The 15,354-nt window shown below is 34.6% G+C and overlaps 1 protein-coding gene across 1 annotated transcript; it reads right to left on the bottom strand.

Annotated features, from left to right (window-relative positions):
* Positions 1 to 8,381: 8,381 nt before the first annotated feature.
* LOC127279519 (uncharacterized) lies at positions 8,382 to 13,497 on the bottom strand. Its single transcript, XM_051301917.1, has 3 exons — positions 13,115 to 13,497; positions 10,445 to 10,822; positions 8,382 to 8,490 (listed from the first exon to the last, which is right to left on the bottom strand). The coding sequence occupies exons 1-3, from the start codon at positions 13,477 to 13,479 to the stop codon at positions 8,382 to 8,384; spliced, it is 852 nt and encodes a 283-aa protein (XP_051157874.1). The 5' UTR covers positions 13,480 to 13,497.
* Between the last annotated feature and the right edge of the window lie 1,857 nt (positions 13,498 to 15,354).

Genomic DNA, 15,354 nt, shown 5'->3' with positions numbered 1-15,354 from the left:
TTACTTTTAAAGTAGTAAAAGTTACTTTTTCTTTTTTTCCGTGTAGAATTCTTTAGAAAAAACGTATAGGTGCCTGTAATGAAAAGTGAAACAAGCCCGTCAGAATAAAGCCATTAACTAATTTTATTACAAAATTTAAACTAAAACAGTTTAATTAACTAATTATAAATAACAATTAATTATAACAAATTATCCTACTTAGGTACCTTTCAATGGCGCATAAATCATTTCTCACAGGAGGCACTTATAATTATTTTTTGAAGAATCCTATACACAGGATACCTGTAGGTAAGGAATCCTCAAAGGAATTTCCATTAGTGAACAAAATAATAATTTGATTGAAATAAAATTAATAAATATCTCTGCACATGATATTGCTGCAATTTATTGGACTTATATTATTGGTGCACAAATACACGGAAAGAAATCTTGTTAGAATATTTAATAAATCTGAATAGAAAGTTTGATATTTTTGTTTTTCAATTGCGAAACATTCTGGTTTGATAATAAAAGTTGGTATAGTTTTACGAATTCCTTTAACTGGAAACATTTTACGAAAACTGAAATTATTATTTCTTAATTCAAATCTACAATTTTCGAATATTGAAAAAACAGTATAGGAAGTAAAGAGTCTAGCACTTTGTTATTTACTAAATTTATACGAAAAACAAGAACCAACATTTTGTAATTAGCTAAAACTATACGAAAAAGCAGGTGCCGTGAAAAAAGAAGAACGTCGGAACCACCAATGGCTCTTTTCTCAGGTTTTCTCTCCTTTTCTATTCGAGGGTAGTGGGGGTCTTTCTTAATAAACACACATAACTGGTACGCTTTGATTGGCTTAAAATTATTCCTAACACATCCTAACTACAATACGCATACATAAACGCAGAATAACACAACACATATAGATACACCGCAATGAGAAGAGAAACATTGTCATGCGAAAGTGAGAAACGGACTCCGTTGTTGGTCTTCGGAGGGGACAGTGGTGTTTCTCAGATAAAGTGAATGGCGATATTATTTTTATTCGCCTACCCTAGTTTTTTTTTGTTTCCGAGCATCAAGCTTCTACTAACAATCTATATTTAAATTTGTGTGTGTCACATAGCAGTACTTTTAACTATTATACTCTTATTGCGCGCACGTGGCCGGCTAAGGTTATGTCTTCGACAACCGGTGTGTGAGTTTCGAGTCTGCGCATCTAGTGTAACTTATCTCTGCTTCTATGCAGTCTTATACATTAAATCCGGGTCTTGTATTTGGCACTCTAAATAAATATTTCATAAGGGTGGTCTCTACTTCCTATCTTTTACTCATTGAACCCAAAATGGATTTTTAAATTTAACGGAAGTGGTCCCGGCTTATCGAAAGGTCATTGTGTTTCAAGTGCTACTTTTAACTAACTTCACGGCCATTCAAACACATGGGTTAAGCGAAGTGGTTCCAGCACATCGTCTGTCATCAACGACCTGACGTCATATTCACCTGCTTTCACGGACATCTAGGCGTACGGTATGTTTGTCTTGCTGCTTTCTCCTGTTTCCGTATAACTCTACCTTTTTTCTTTTTGAATTTTTGAGGGTCTTAAGTAACACTTATTTAATTAAATTTAAACTTACACTTTTACAATCTTTAAAAATTTTTTCTTTTTTTTAAGGTTGATGGGCTTCTTTTATTTTTCGTTTATTTACTTTTTTTTCTTCTATGGGATTATACGGCAGTACAGGTTTTTGGTTATAAATAAAAATATAAATTAAAGAAAGAAAGAAGAATAAGGAAAACAACAAATATATTAAATTTTTGTTTTCTCGGTTTTATATAATTTTTAAGCTAAACTTGTATTAATATTGATATTTTGTGCTACATTATTTTCATCTGAAATAAATAATTCAATTGAATAAAATAATTTTCTAATTTAAATTGTAAGAGTTTGAATGGTCCCAGTCTCGACTTAGTGTAACTGCTAAGCACTACACTTTTTATGAGTCTGATTTTTCGGTTGAATGTTCGATACTGGGTCCATCCCTCACTCTCTTGTATTTTTATTCAATTCTTACACTCAATGAAAGTACGCAGTGAGATGTATTCTGTTTACTGATTGGCTTGTTTCTCTCGGATCCTACTAAAGTTGAACTAATTGTTTGATTGTTTATTTAATTAAATTAAATTTATGAATGAAATGTTCCATAAGCTCATTATTGTCTCAAGTTGAGGCGGATGCGAGTTTGGGGCCTATCACAGTTCTGGGACTTTTATACATATTGTAAACTTTTGTATAAATGGCTATATAGATAAGGAAATGGGCAATAACTGATTGAAACTTTAGAGAACTATAATCTTTTTCCATGGTCTACATTTTTTGTTAAATGTTTTTCTTCTGATTCCCAATTTTTTGGGACTGGCTAGCACGTGGATTTGCGATAATTTCGCACTTGCAACTTCTTTTTCCCTTTTATTTTGTCTTTATCTTAACTTGTGCTTCCTTTTTACATGTCTTCCCCAAGTAATCCCGCGCCAACGCTCAACTAGTTCTGGATAAATTCAGACCTTTACTGGACGGACGCAACTCTTCTAGACCGGGATCGTCCGAATCATTGAACTCGGCTTCTGCGTCTCAGTCTCTGACTTCGACACTTACATCTTTGTCACATCACTCGAAAATTGGGCTCGCTCGTTCGGAGAGTGACATTAATGAAATTGACAACTCAAACAAACGCAATTTGTCCCTCTCTCCTAATCACATTTCACCGAGCAATCCTATTGGTGCAGATATCAGGAAAAGAAGTAGGAATGATATCCCCTTTCCTATTCAACTCGTAGAGCGAGTATCACATAGATTTGATTCTGGCAATAGGCCTAGTAAACGGAATGCTAAACGTCCGGATGAGGATCTCAATAACCCTGAACTGTACTGGGCTGCAGATGTCACTCATATGTTTACCCAGTACAGTGAAGATTCTAAGGGCCCTTACCTTGTTTTGATGGAATCCACGAACCCTAACCAAAATCTCGGTAAATATGAGCCTCTAGCGATAGGTAAATTAATAGCAGAGGTTACTAGAGGCGAAAGACGTATTCACGTTACCGGGAGAAACCAAATAAAGATATTCTGCGTCAATCTGTCGGACGCTAATGCGATTCTGTCTTCACACCTTCTCATGTCTTCTGGATATAAAACTTTTATCCCAGATCCTGTGGCATACAAAAAAGGTTTCATCAGGGCGAGTATACAACTTTCGGTAACGGATATCATCGTGAATTTAGATGCAGAAACTCTTAACATCATTGTATCCGCAAAAAGAAGACGCTCCAGGGCTGATAACAGCCTGCTTGATATAATTGATCTGGTCTTTAGATCGACCACTGTTCCGCGCTTTATATATTCTTGGAGCTCCCGCACGTTTGTTACTCCCTCAATTCCCATCCCAAAACGATGCTATAACTGCCAAAGATTTGGCCATGTTTCCTCACAATGTAAAGCATCTTCATCCACTTGCGAACATTGTGGTGATCCACATCAATCAGAGGGTTGTACGAAACCGGCTTCGTCGGACTTCTGTGTGAACTGCAAGGGCAATCATAAGGCTTCTTCTAGCACTTGTACAGTCTACAGAAATGAGTTCGAGGTGATGAAGCTTATGTACTTAAAAACATCTCTGATGTGGACGCTAGATCCTTGCTCAGGGATAGGGGTGGTTTTATTAAGAATTCGGTTCATTCTCCTATTGTTAAACAAGCTATAATTCCAGCTACAGTTTCATCGATTCCTTCTGCTTCAACATCTCACACACCTTCAACATCTTATATTATCAATCAACCAATAGATCCCCATTTCTCATTTGTTCAACCTATAGATTCCGTACTTAATCCCAGTGATTCTGCTCACAATCAGGACATTATTCTTTCACCTAGTGACCCCTCCCTCATCAAAAATAGCACGATTCGGTCAGATCTGGACAGCGATACGACGATGCACTCCCTGGATGATTCAATTGAGGAAGATTATCAGAAGGATGATGTTAATAAGCCTTTAACGTCCTGGAGTAACATAAAGGATGCTACAGAGAACGTCGGTGAAGTTCCCAAGGCCAATAACACTCCTGCTCGAAAGAAGCAAATTTCACGTAATTCGACTCAAGTTTCAGATGTTTTGTTGCCCTCTCACCTAGAATTTGATCGTGTTTAAACTTTCCTTATAATCCATACCTCCGTTCGCGTGCTACTAGTCCCACACCTAACTCTTATAGTTTGTCTTATTTTACTTCACTTCTGTACAATATCTCAGGATGCCCCATCCTAATTCTCATCGTTCTTTGAGGTGTGGCACCTGGTACGCTCGCAGCGTTCTGAATAAACGAATTAATATAGAGACTCTTCTGTTTGACCTAAAGATGGGATGTTAAGGGATTTATATCCTTTAGTTGCGATCTTCCACTCCGTCACGGTATCGGGGGGGGTGGCACGATGATCTTGGTTAAGAGGGATATTCTCGTGAAAATGCTGGATCTCCAGGGCTCATGGTCTGACGTGATGGAGGCTGTGGGTATTAGAATATATACTAGTAGAGGTCCTCTTTTATTTATCTCTGCCTACATATCTCCCTCAGCGAAAGTCTCTGCGGAGCATTGGATTGAACTTATTTCTCCTATCCCAGCAGATGGTAACCTGGTTCTTTTGGGACATTTTAATGCCCACTTGCCGTTTTCCCTCCATATCGTCTCAACCCAAGAGGAAAATCTCTCATGAACCTTATTGAAACAAGAAATTTAATAGTTATGAATGAGGATATTCCCACCTATAGATCCCCGGCGATCGGAGCAGAAAGTGTTCTTGATCTTATCCTCTTATCCCCTGTCCTGGCGGGCTTTTCGTTCTCGGAAACTCTTCCCGACCATTTCGGCAGTGATCATTTTCTTGTCTCTCTCACCATTGATCTGGATACTCAGTCTGCCTGCAATAGCTCACATAGGCTTAGACTGGACAAGGTGGCTGGTCCTACTTCTCCATCCTCTCGGATCACTTTATTGATTCTCTTCCGCCCTTTAGAAATTCTAATATCAGAAAGCGTTACGACTCCTTCATCGAATCCATTATTCGTAATTTAAAACAGGCTGGGGCCTATCTACCAAGTGCCTCCAGAAGCCGCTCTCCGATCAAACCTACCTGGTGGTCGCCGGAGTGTGATGGAGCTTTGGCGGATAGAACTTTGGCCAGGAGAAACTACATCTCTGATCCCAGTACGTCCAATTACGAGGAATATTTGAGGGTTGTAGAGAGGTCGGGCTCTATCCTAAAGAACCTCAGACTGGAATCATTTAAGCTTCTTTGCAGCTCTATATCCCCTCAGATGGGCTCTAAAAGAGTTTGGGGTTTGGTCAGAGCCTTCCAGGGCAAGCTGCCCCCCACCATGAATGCATCTAACGACCCTGACGCAGCGGCTTTCGCGGATTTGAAGAGAGAAATTGTTAGGGAGGAGGTTTCCCCAATCGATTTTCAGATGATGCCGGTGTTGCGAGATGAGGACCCGTACAACCTCCCTTTTTCACGCGATGAATTGAATTGGGCCATCAACCTATGTAAAAAGGACTCTGCGCCTGGAAAGGATCAAATTCCGAATATTATTTTTCGTAAACTTCCCCTCTCAAACCTTGAAGAGTTGAGGGATATCCTTAATGCGTGCTTTCGCTTGTCAATCTTCCCTGACTCCTGGACGGAATCTTTAGTTAAATTTATCCCCAAACCTGGGGGCAAGGAGTACAGACCAATCTCTCTTACATCTTCAGTTGGCAAGCTAATGGAACGCTTAATTCAAAAAAGGCTGGATCACTATGTTAAATTTTACCGCCTGATTCCCCCTCACCAGTTTGGTTTTAGGAAGAACAGGTCAGTTACCGATTGTGTCTCGGTTCTTGTGGTAGATGTTCTCAAAGGGTTTACTTTGTGCCAGGGTACGGCTGCCCTTGCTCTCGATCTTAAGGGGGTTTTCAATGCCCTCCTTCCTTCTAAGATTCTTGACCATCTTGCATGCTGCGGTACTCTGACAAGGATAAGAAACTTCGTTGTTATTTAATTTAGCTTTGAGAGACATCTGCTCACGTCTTCCACCAGGGGTGCGGATTCTACAATACGCCGATGATATATTACTGTACTGCCGATATACTTCCGCCACGGACGCCCTAAATCTCTTGGCTCAAGCAGTGCGCTCCCTCTCTCCGTGGTTGCTTGAGGCTGGTCTTAACTTTTCCCCTTCGAAGAGTTAGCTCTGCCTCTTCGATAAAAGGTCTCTTGTTGATCAGCAACTTCGCCTGGAACTAGAGGGTCAGGAGATCCCCATTGTCGAGACTATCATGTATCTGGGTATCCTTCTGGACTCCAAGCTTTCTTGGAAACAGCACGTTGAATACATTGCTGCGAAAGCTTTTAAAGCTATCAATGTTTTAAAAGTGCTGGGAGGAGTTTCCAAGGGCGCAAACCAGGAAACCTTATTATTGATTTATAATGGCTGGTTAGGGCTCATTTGGAGTGGGGTTCTATTCTTTTCGCCGGAGCTTCCAAAAGCACGTTAGCAAAACTGGATAAAGCGCAATACAAGGCATTAAGATCGGCTTTGGGTTTTATGCGTTCCACCCCGATTCCTATAGTATTGTTAAAGGCTAATGAACCTCCTCTCCATCTTAGAAGGCATCTTGCCTTGCACAGAAATGCGGTTAGAATTTGCTCCTGGAGTGATAACCCTACGGCAAAAAGGCTTGCACATTTGGATCTAAAAAGTAAAAATCAACGAAACTTTCCTAAGTACGCCTTATCCCTACCTTTGCTCGTCCACCTCAGACCTACTTGATATTTTTGATACACCCAAAAAACCGAGGCGGCCTGGCTACTACAACCAAGTTTGGTCTGACCTGATGTTTGAGTTATCTCCTCTTATTGATCTCAAGGAGGGGTTTAATATCAGGAAATCAAAGTCACATCAGACTTCTTTAAACGATTTTCTCCAGGCGCAATATCCGAACTTTACATCTATTTTTACAGACGGGTCGTACAAATTGTCTAATGACGAAGCTGGTGCCAGTTTTTTCGTTCCAGGCCTTAATTTCAGGCATGGCACTAAAGTTAGGGGCTGCTTTTCGTCTACTTCTGTGGAACTTTTCGCCATATTTCAGGCTTGCAAATATGTCAGGGATTACAATATAAATAAATCTATTATCTGTACGGATTCTCTTGGTTCCCTCTCTGCCTTGAAGGATAGGGTCACAAACTTCTCCCTTGACCCCATTATTCATGATATCGTTAACATCATTATCAATATCACTAAGAAAGGTCAACTGATTAATTTCTTATGGGTCCCTGCCCACCTGGACCTGGAGGGTAACTCTGAAGCCGACCGTCTTGCTAAAATGGCTGCTTCTCTCAATATTAGTAATGCCCCTTTTACGGGCTATCTCTCTCATCCTAGTATGGAGAAGATTAAGAAACTCATTGAAAAGGACCATCAAGGTAATTTTAACATTCAATGGCCATTTTTCGATCCCCGAAGATGCTCTCAGATATACTTTGAATATGTGAACCATTGTTTGTTCTGACAGTTGGCATCGCCTAAAGTCATTTAAGAAGAAGTAGTAGAAGAAGATGTGAACCATAAGGTGGATAGACCTTGGTTTCGGAGCTTTGATCTGCCCAGGAATTATATCAATCTGGTATCCCGTCTCAGGTCGGGCCACATATGCGTCGGTGCACACTTTCTGCGAATGAACTGGAATATCTCCCTCCATTGTTCTTGTGGGGAGAGCATAGGTTCTATTCCTCATCTGCTCAACCACTGCATATTACTTAATCCTGGCCGCCCGAACTTCATTAACTTTGTCAGGAAAATGTTCAATGATATCTCCAACCTAGAAGCAAAACTTACTGCTCTTATATTCCATCCAGACGCAGACCTAGATACTGTCTCGGAATTAGGAGATTTTCTTATTGGGCGCGGTGTACTATTTTAATCTCACCTACCTCCGTAGTCATTAAATTTGTTTACTTTATTTCTATTAGTTTTTTAAGTTTTAGCACGTAGGATCCTAGGTTAAGTTACATTTGTTATTGTTCCAAAAGTTTAGTTTTTAGTTAATTTAAGGGTTTTATTTAGTCATCAAGGCGATATATTTATTTTACACCTGTCTCAGACCTCTAGCTCGGACCCGATCTACACTTTATGCTTCCCACACACTCGGCTTCCCATCCCTGCGGCTTCACCACGGGACGGCTCAGTTGTGCCCTCGCGAGATGGCGCCATGGAAGCACATCGGTGAGCGGTTACATCGATCTTGTTCATTGAGTTGCTATTGATACGTCTATAAGTATTGAAAATGCACTGCTTGTACTGCTTATTATAATTCACTTTGGTTCGGTTGGGAGGGGGGCTTCCATCTATGCTTCCAACTTTCCTTTCCACGCATCCATTGAGCTTTACACATACCTTGTTTCTCCACAACCTTGCTGCAAGCACATACAAATACTGCACCACGCATGCGTGCTTCAACACGGTTGCTTCGTCACTGCCTGCTCACTCAACCTGCTTTGGACTGGACACTACGGAAGCGCCTACAAGTCACCAGCGAACTATCTTGTTCGCGTCACATTTTTAGCTGTGAAACCGAGGAACGCGTTCGATGGTTTCGCTGTTTCCTTGTTTTTGAGTGACGATAAAACACACTGTACGATTCGATAGTTCGATGGTTCTCTGGTTTTACTTAGTTCTATCGTTATCGAAGTCTAAATTTTGTATTAAAAAAATAAATTTAAATTTAAAAACCGAAATATAATAATATATTTAAATTATATATTTGAGATATATCAGATATCTTATAATGTGTGCCTAAAAAATTATTTTATTTAAAAATAATAGTACAAAATATTATTTTGAAGTAAGTTGATTTGTTTGCATTTTATATTTGTACTATACTATTAATATTTTGTACTATTATTTTTAAATAAAATAATTTTTTAGGCACACATTATAAGATATCTGATATATCTCAAATATATAATTTAAATATATTATTATATTTCGGTTTTTAAATTTAAATTTATTTTTTTAATACAAAATTTAGACTTCGATAACGATAGAACTAAGTAAAACCAGAGAACCATCGAACTATCGAACCGTATAGTGTGTTTTATCGTCACTCAAAAACAAGGAAACAGCGAAACCATCGAACGCGTTCCTCGGTTTCACAGCTAAAAATGTGACGCGAACAAGATAGTTCGCTGGTGACTCGTAGGCGCTTCCGTAGGACACAGCTATTATACTCACGCTTTGCTTCGCACGATACAGTCACCTATTCTCACACCACTCTGATGTAATCAACATACATAAACAACGTTACACTCGTGTGCTGAGCTTTAACCTATTTTCTAAGACTACTTCGGACTCGATACAACCTCTCTTCTTATATTTTGCTTCAAGTTACAAGTTTTCAATTTACATTAGAATGGTTTTTACCACTTTGTTATTTTGATTCAGGACTTTGTGTGCATTCACCACGTCTAAGAACTACAGTTTCATCGAATTGGCCTGATATTATCGAAGCCACACCATATACAATTTTTTTTGAAGAAGAAGAAGAAAGTGAGAAACTTTTCTCATCGATGAGTGAGTAAAATCAAGGTTGCCAACCTAGAAGACGTGTTGGTAAGGTAGGTATTGCATTTTTTCTTAAGAAACTATTCAACGTCTTCTAAGTTGGCAACCTTGATTTTACTCACTCATCGATGAGAAAAGTTTCTTACTTTCGCATGAGAATGTTTCTCTTCTCACTGCGGTGAATAGTCACTCATAGATACATAATTCACGCTGAAATGAGAAACTGTGAACTTCTTTATATACCAAATAGACAGATTTTTCTGCACTTGTGAGAAGCTTAACATTACATTGTTAAATATTTAAAAATAAAAATAATTATTTATTAAGAAATAATAAAATATTTTATTACCTTTCAAAGAACAATTTTTATCATAAAATCATTTAATTTAATTATAGAAGCAAACTTATAACAAATATTCTATAATTATATTTAGAAAAAGAAATATAGAATAATTAAAAGCAATTATTTATCGAAACTTTTTCTAGTCTATATTGCAGAAATAAAAATTATATATAAAAATTATGAGCAAACAAATGAAGTATTTTATTATTAAATATTAATTAAAATTATTTTTAATTCATATTGCAGTATTAAAAATTATTTTAAAAACAGGATGTCCAGCAAGGCTTAAAGAAAAAAATTCCCTGACTTTTCTCTGATATTTTTTTCCGCAATTGTAACTTAATATACTAAATATGAATGTCAAAATAATAAATATCCTTACAAGATTTCTTTCCGTGTATTTTGTAAAATTGCAGAAATATCTTTGTCTGTGGGGATATGAATGTAATATATATATATCGCACATGTAGACGTAATTGTGATGCACAATACAGCTTTTAATAATGTTGGCCTCTTCTGTTTCATTAAACATGATGTATCTCATATTGTTTCTATACAAATATGACAAACTTTGAAGACGATGATATATTATATCAAGCTGAGAACAAATTTGGATCAACATCGTCATTATAAAGGTTTCAGATGCAACAGTAATAAAACCAGAAAAACAAATAAATACAGATTGACCAACATATGTCAAACAAAATGCTGCTTTCTGATTATAGTTGTACGGAAATGATGCTTTCAATGGCAAACTAATATCGTTTCCCTTTATCAATCCTCCAAATATCATCGTTAACGCTGTGGCAAAGGTTATTGCGAAAAAATAGTTTGTGTTCTTTCTGAAATAAATTAACATTAATTATTTTATTTGTTATGTATAATAAAACTAACCCAACACTCATAATATTTACTAAATATTTTTTAATTATTTCAATGAAAAGTCCTTGAAATATTGTTGCAAACAGAAAAATGTTCGCTTTTGAGGAAAATATTGCCATGCAAATTTCCTGAAATATTTCATTGGAATATTTTTTAAATTTTCAATTTAAATGATGCACACTGGTCGGTTTTAGTTTTTATGACCTGTACAGCTGCGCAGTAGTTTTTAATTTTCTAGGATCCTAAAGTGTTGAACATGTTAGAAAATACTGATGGATTTCATATTTTTAAAAAATTTTAACTTTCTGTGAAATATTTCCTAAATATCACAGGAGTCTTAATGTGTAATATTTCAAAAAATTGCATGGCAATATTTCCTTGAAGGAAATCTTTCATTGAAATATTTCGAAAATATTTTTGAAATATTATTGCTGAATAGGAAGATATCCTTTAATGATGTACTGAAAAAAAACTAGTAGGTTTTACTACTTTTTAACTACTCTGAATAGTACAATAGGTCCTCAACTGAATTTAAACGGTTCTATTAACTATATAAAAATAGTTAAACCAATTAAAAATGTAATTGGTAGAATGACATTTTGTGATTGTATTAACTCAATTTAAAAATGTTAAAACAACTCAAGATGTAAGTAGTAGATTTTACTACTTAAAGTGGTTCAATAGGCTTTAAGAACATTTTTTGGTACATTTAATAAATATTTTACAATTGAAACTACTACTTTAAGTAGTAAAGTATACTACTGAAAGTGGTTCAAGAGGCTTTAAGAACATTTTTTTGTAGAATTAATAAATCTTTTGCAATTAAAACTACTACTTTAAGTATAGTAGATTTTACTACTTAAAATAGGAAAATAAAATTATTTTTTATTTATAATTGTTTATTATCAGTAGAATTGACTTTTTCATCCTCTCTCCTATACTGACGCTTATTTTATGCCCTAACGATTATGTACCTAACAGAGAAAATTTCTAACCGACGGGAATTGAACCCTCGACCCTAACGACAGTCTGCAAACTACTTGAAGGCTTCTTTCTGCTTGTCCAATTGGTAATTTAACTATTTAAAGTAGTCATTTTTACTACTTTTATTAGTTGCTATAACTATCCTTTTTAAGTTTTGACTTTAAATTTTTCATCTTTTAATTATATTATAAGTTGTTTAATTGCATAATGCAGTAAAATCTACTACTTAAAGTGATAGTTTTAGTTGCAAAGGATTTTTTAATTCTACGATATAAATGTTCTTAAAGCCTATTGAACCACTTTAAGTAGTAAAAGCTACTACTGAAAGTAGTAGTTTTAATTGGAAACGATTTGTAAATTTTACATCAAAAACGTTTTTCAAGCTTATTGAATTAATTAAAATAGTAAAAAATTACTACTTAAAGTAGTAGTTTTAATCACAAAGGATTTGTTAATTCTACAACAAAAATGTTCTTAAAGCCTATTGTACCACTTTGAGTAGTAAAATCTACTACTTAAAGTAGTAGTTTTAATTACAAACGACTTGTTAATTCTACAACAAGAAATTTTATTGAAGCCTATAAAATCATAGAAATTAATAAAAAATTTACTACTCAAAAAGCAGTTATATTAATCAAAGAAAATAATTCCTTTTACTACATTTCATATAACTGGTGAACAGTAGTTGGATTTACTACTCTTCAAATTTTGAGTTGACTACAATTCCACTTGTTTTTACTACCTTAAGAAAGTTAATTTTACTACCGACCTGTAGTTGTACTTTAACTACATATTTACGTAAAATCAACTATTACTTATTAACTTCTTAAAAATAGTTACATTAACTATATTAGATTAGATTAGATTAGATTAACTAAAAAGTAGTTATTTTACTACTTTCTAGTCAACTATCCAATGGTAGTTGAATTTCTCGGCAACATTTTTTTCAGTGTGTCTATTTCGTATATTTTTAATATTATAAATAATTCGGTGGTATAAAGGCGCTCTCACATCTTTATGACTGCCTGCAGGTTACCATGGCAACGCATGAGAGTGAGTGCGACAGAAAATTTAAAAATTTGAATATTCAAATTTTCTGTCTCACTCACACTCGTGCGTTGCCATAGTAACCTGCAGGCAGGCAGACAGCCAAAAAGGTATAAGTGCGCCATTAAAAATCAGTTATTTCTTAAAAATTCATAAAAGTGTAGATAATTCAATTCAATGAAAATAATTTAAATAATAAAAATCTCCATTATAATACAAACCTAGCTGTAACATCACATTTATCTTGAATAATTTTCTCTTTATTGTCACGAATTTGAAAGATATCTTCACTTAAAATATTTATCAATTTTATGATATCTTCTCGTCGAAATAGGAAGATTACCATTTTGAAACAAGAAACAAAAGCTGCAAGAGACCAAAATAACGATTCTGCTACATCATACATGTTATTTAATGAGTGAAGAATAAGATACATGCACATTGATATAGAAGTCGAGTATGAAAAAATAATCACAAAGACGGTAAAAAAATTATACAGACTCTTTGCAATGAACGATGACCAACTTATTGGTCTATGAGCACCAACAATTGTAAGAAGTTTTATTGAAAATTCGGCTTTATACATTTTTAAAAGAACTTTCGAAGTTACTTCACTCGTCAAATAAATTATTTCCTATTTTTTCATATATTATACTGTTAAAACATATATATTTAAAAACCAAAAATAAATTATCATACATTTTCTTCTTTCTTTTAAATATTTTTTTTTTAAATTTGTGTAATTAAATTACAACAGTTAGCAAAATATTTTATATAAAATAATTTTTGCAGAGTATACGTTTAACATCTAAAAACTGAAGTTTTATAATGATTACAGATCTGTTATAGACGATACAAATTTTCAGTAAGCTATAGGCTATAGATAGCTCTCCTTACACGCATATATGAAATAAAACTATATTTATTATTCCATAGTTATTCACCCTATCTTATACAATTTTAAAAGTATAATGACAAGGTAGATACTTGAGAAAATGAATATAATTTTATCTAATGCATGTGACAAAGTCGCTTTTGTAATATTGTGCAGCTAAGGTTTCATTACTTATTTAAATCTATATATTGCTGCAAATAGTCATAATACGTAAAAAGATGATAATATCATTTTCAACACTACATCAAATTCATTATAATTTTATACATTATTCACAAATATATCGTGAAATTATCAAGATAATTCTATTCATATAAACTTCCATCTTTACGAAAATAAATTTTTTATTATGTTTCATTTTTTCCAGATAAAAGCATTGAATTATTTTTAATTTCTTTAATGCTTTTAAAATCAAATTATTTTGTCCACGAATAGGTATGTTATAAATGATTTTTTTGTTTTTAATATTTATAAAATTAAATACTAATTTAAATTTCAAATAAAAAAATTATAATTATACAATGAATACAACAATGAAATATTTTATCTATTAATATGTAACCTTTACCAAATGTCTTAGGGGTCGTTCATAAACCACGTAGCCCTACTTTTGTCACTTTTTGACCCCCCTATGTAGGCCAATGTATACTTTTTCTATAACCCCCCCCCCCCCAACCCCTGGTAGAACGTAGTTTTCCTAACTTATTTATCTAAATGCATGTTCATTGCAGTATCAACGGGTGTCAGTAAAGAAAAATCAGTCCAAACATAAATATTAATTTTTTTATTTTTGCATAAATAAACAATCTTTAATATTCATTAAACTTTAAAATAAAATAAAAATTTCTTTATAAACGTTTTATCTTACTCTTTAAACCTGAATCAGTCATATTTCACTGATTAGCAGTAGAAATCTACTAATTGCCATAGCGAGAATTGAGCAACTGATAATTAGTAGAAATTTACTGATTCAATTAGTAAAATATCAATTACTGATTGAATCAGTAATATAAATATATGGCGGCGGCCGCAAAATCTACTGATTTATAACAGTTAATTTTAAAGATTCGATTATCGATCGATTCGAACTTGGAATAACCCGCGCTTATAAAAAAAACAAAATAAATAACTACGTAACCATGGCTCGAACCCCCCCTCCCCCACATAAGTAGAACTTCACTAAACATTCACTAAACCTCCCCACCCGGTTTCTCGGTCCAGCGGTCTCTCTGGCTGAAATTTTAGGGGCAAAAATTTAATTATGTACTTTAATTAGTGTTTTCTAGCTCCGAGAAAAGTGTACCTAAGTAAAAAAATTTAAAAAAATTTGTAATCTGAAAAAAAATTTACTTGATTCGAATAATCGGTTATTTGACTATTATAGCAAATAAATATTTACTTGGAGCAAATAATTTTTGATTTATTAAAGGGTAAGTCCACGTCAGAAATATCAGAATCTGCAAGTGTTTCTTCGATTTTAATGATACTTGGTAAAATTATAGCTTTATATAAGAGCAATGTGTAAGTAAAAGGAATTTTTAAAATATCTAAAATTGTAGGAGTTAT

This window comes from Leptopilina boulardi, unplaced genomic scaffold, assembly GCF_019393585.1.
Source record: "Leptopilina boulardi isolate dan_hultmark-lab unplaced genomic scaffold, ZJU_Lbou_2.1 LbouV2_216, whole genome shotgun sequence".
In the NCBI taxonomy this organism is placed as follows: domain Eukaryota; kingdom Metazoa; phylum Arthropoda; class Insecta; order Hymenoptera; family Figitidae; genus Leptopilina; species Leptopilina boulardi.
This window is presented reverse-complemented; position numbering and strand designations above follow the sequence as displayed.

Bases quoted from the DNA above. Each gene is read 5' to 3' on its own strand.
- LOC127279519 (XM_051301917.1), bottom strand. From the start codon at position 13,479: ATGTATAAAGCCGAATTTTCAATAAAACTTCTTACAATTGTTGGTGCT. The intron at 10,823-13,114 runs GTTTGTATTATA...AATTTATTTCAG, and splicing joins AAATGTGATGTTACAGCTAG to AAAGAACACAAACTATTTTT. The intron at 8,491-10,444 runs GTGCGATATATA...ATGTGCTTGCAG, and splicing joins CATCACAATTACGTCTACAT to CAAGGTTGTGGAGAAACAAG.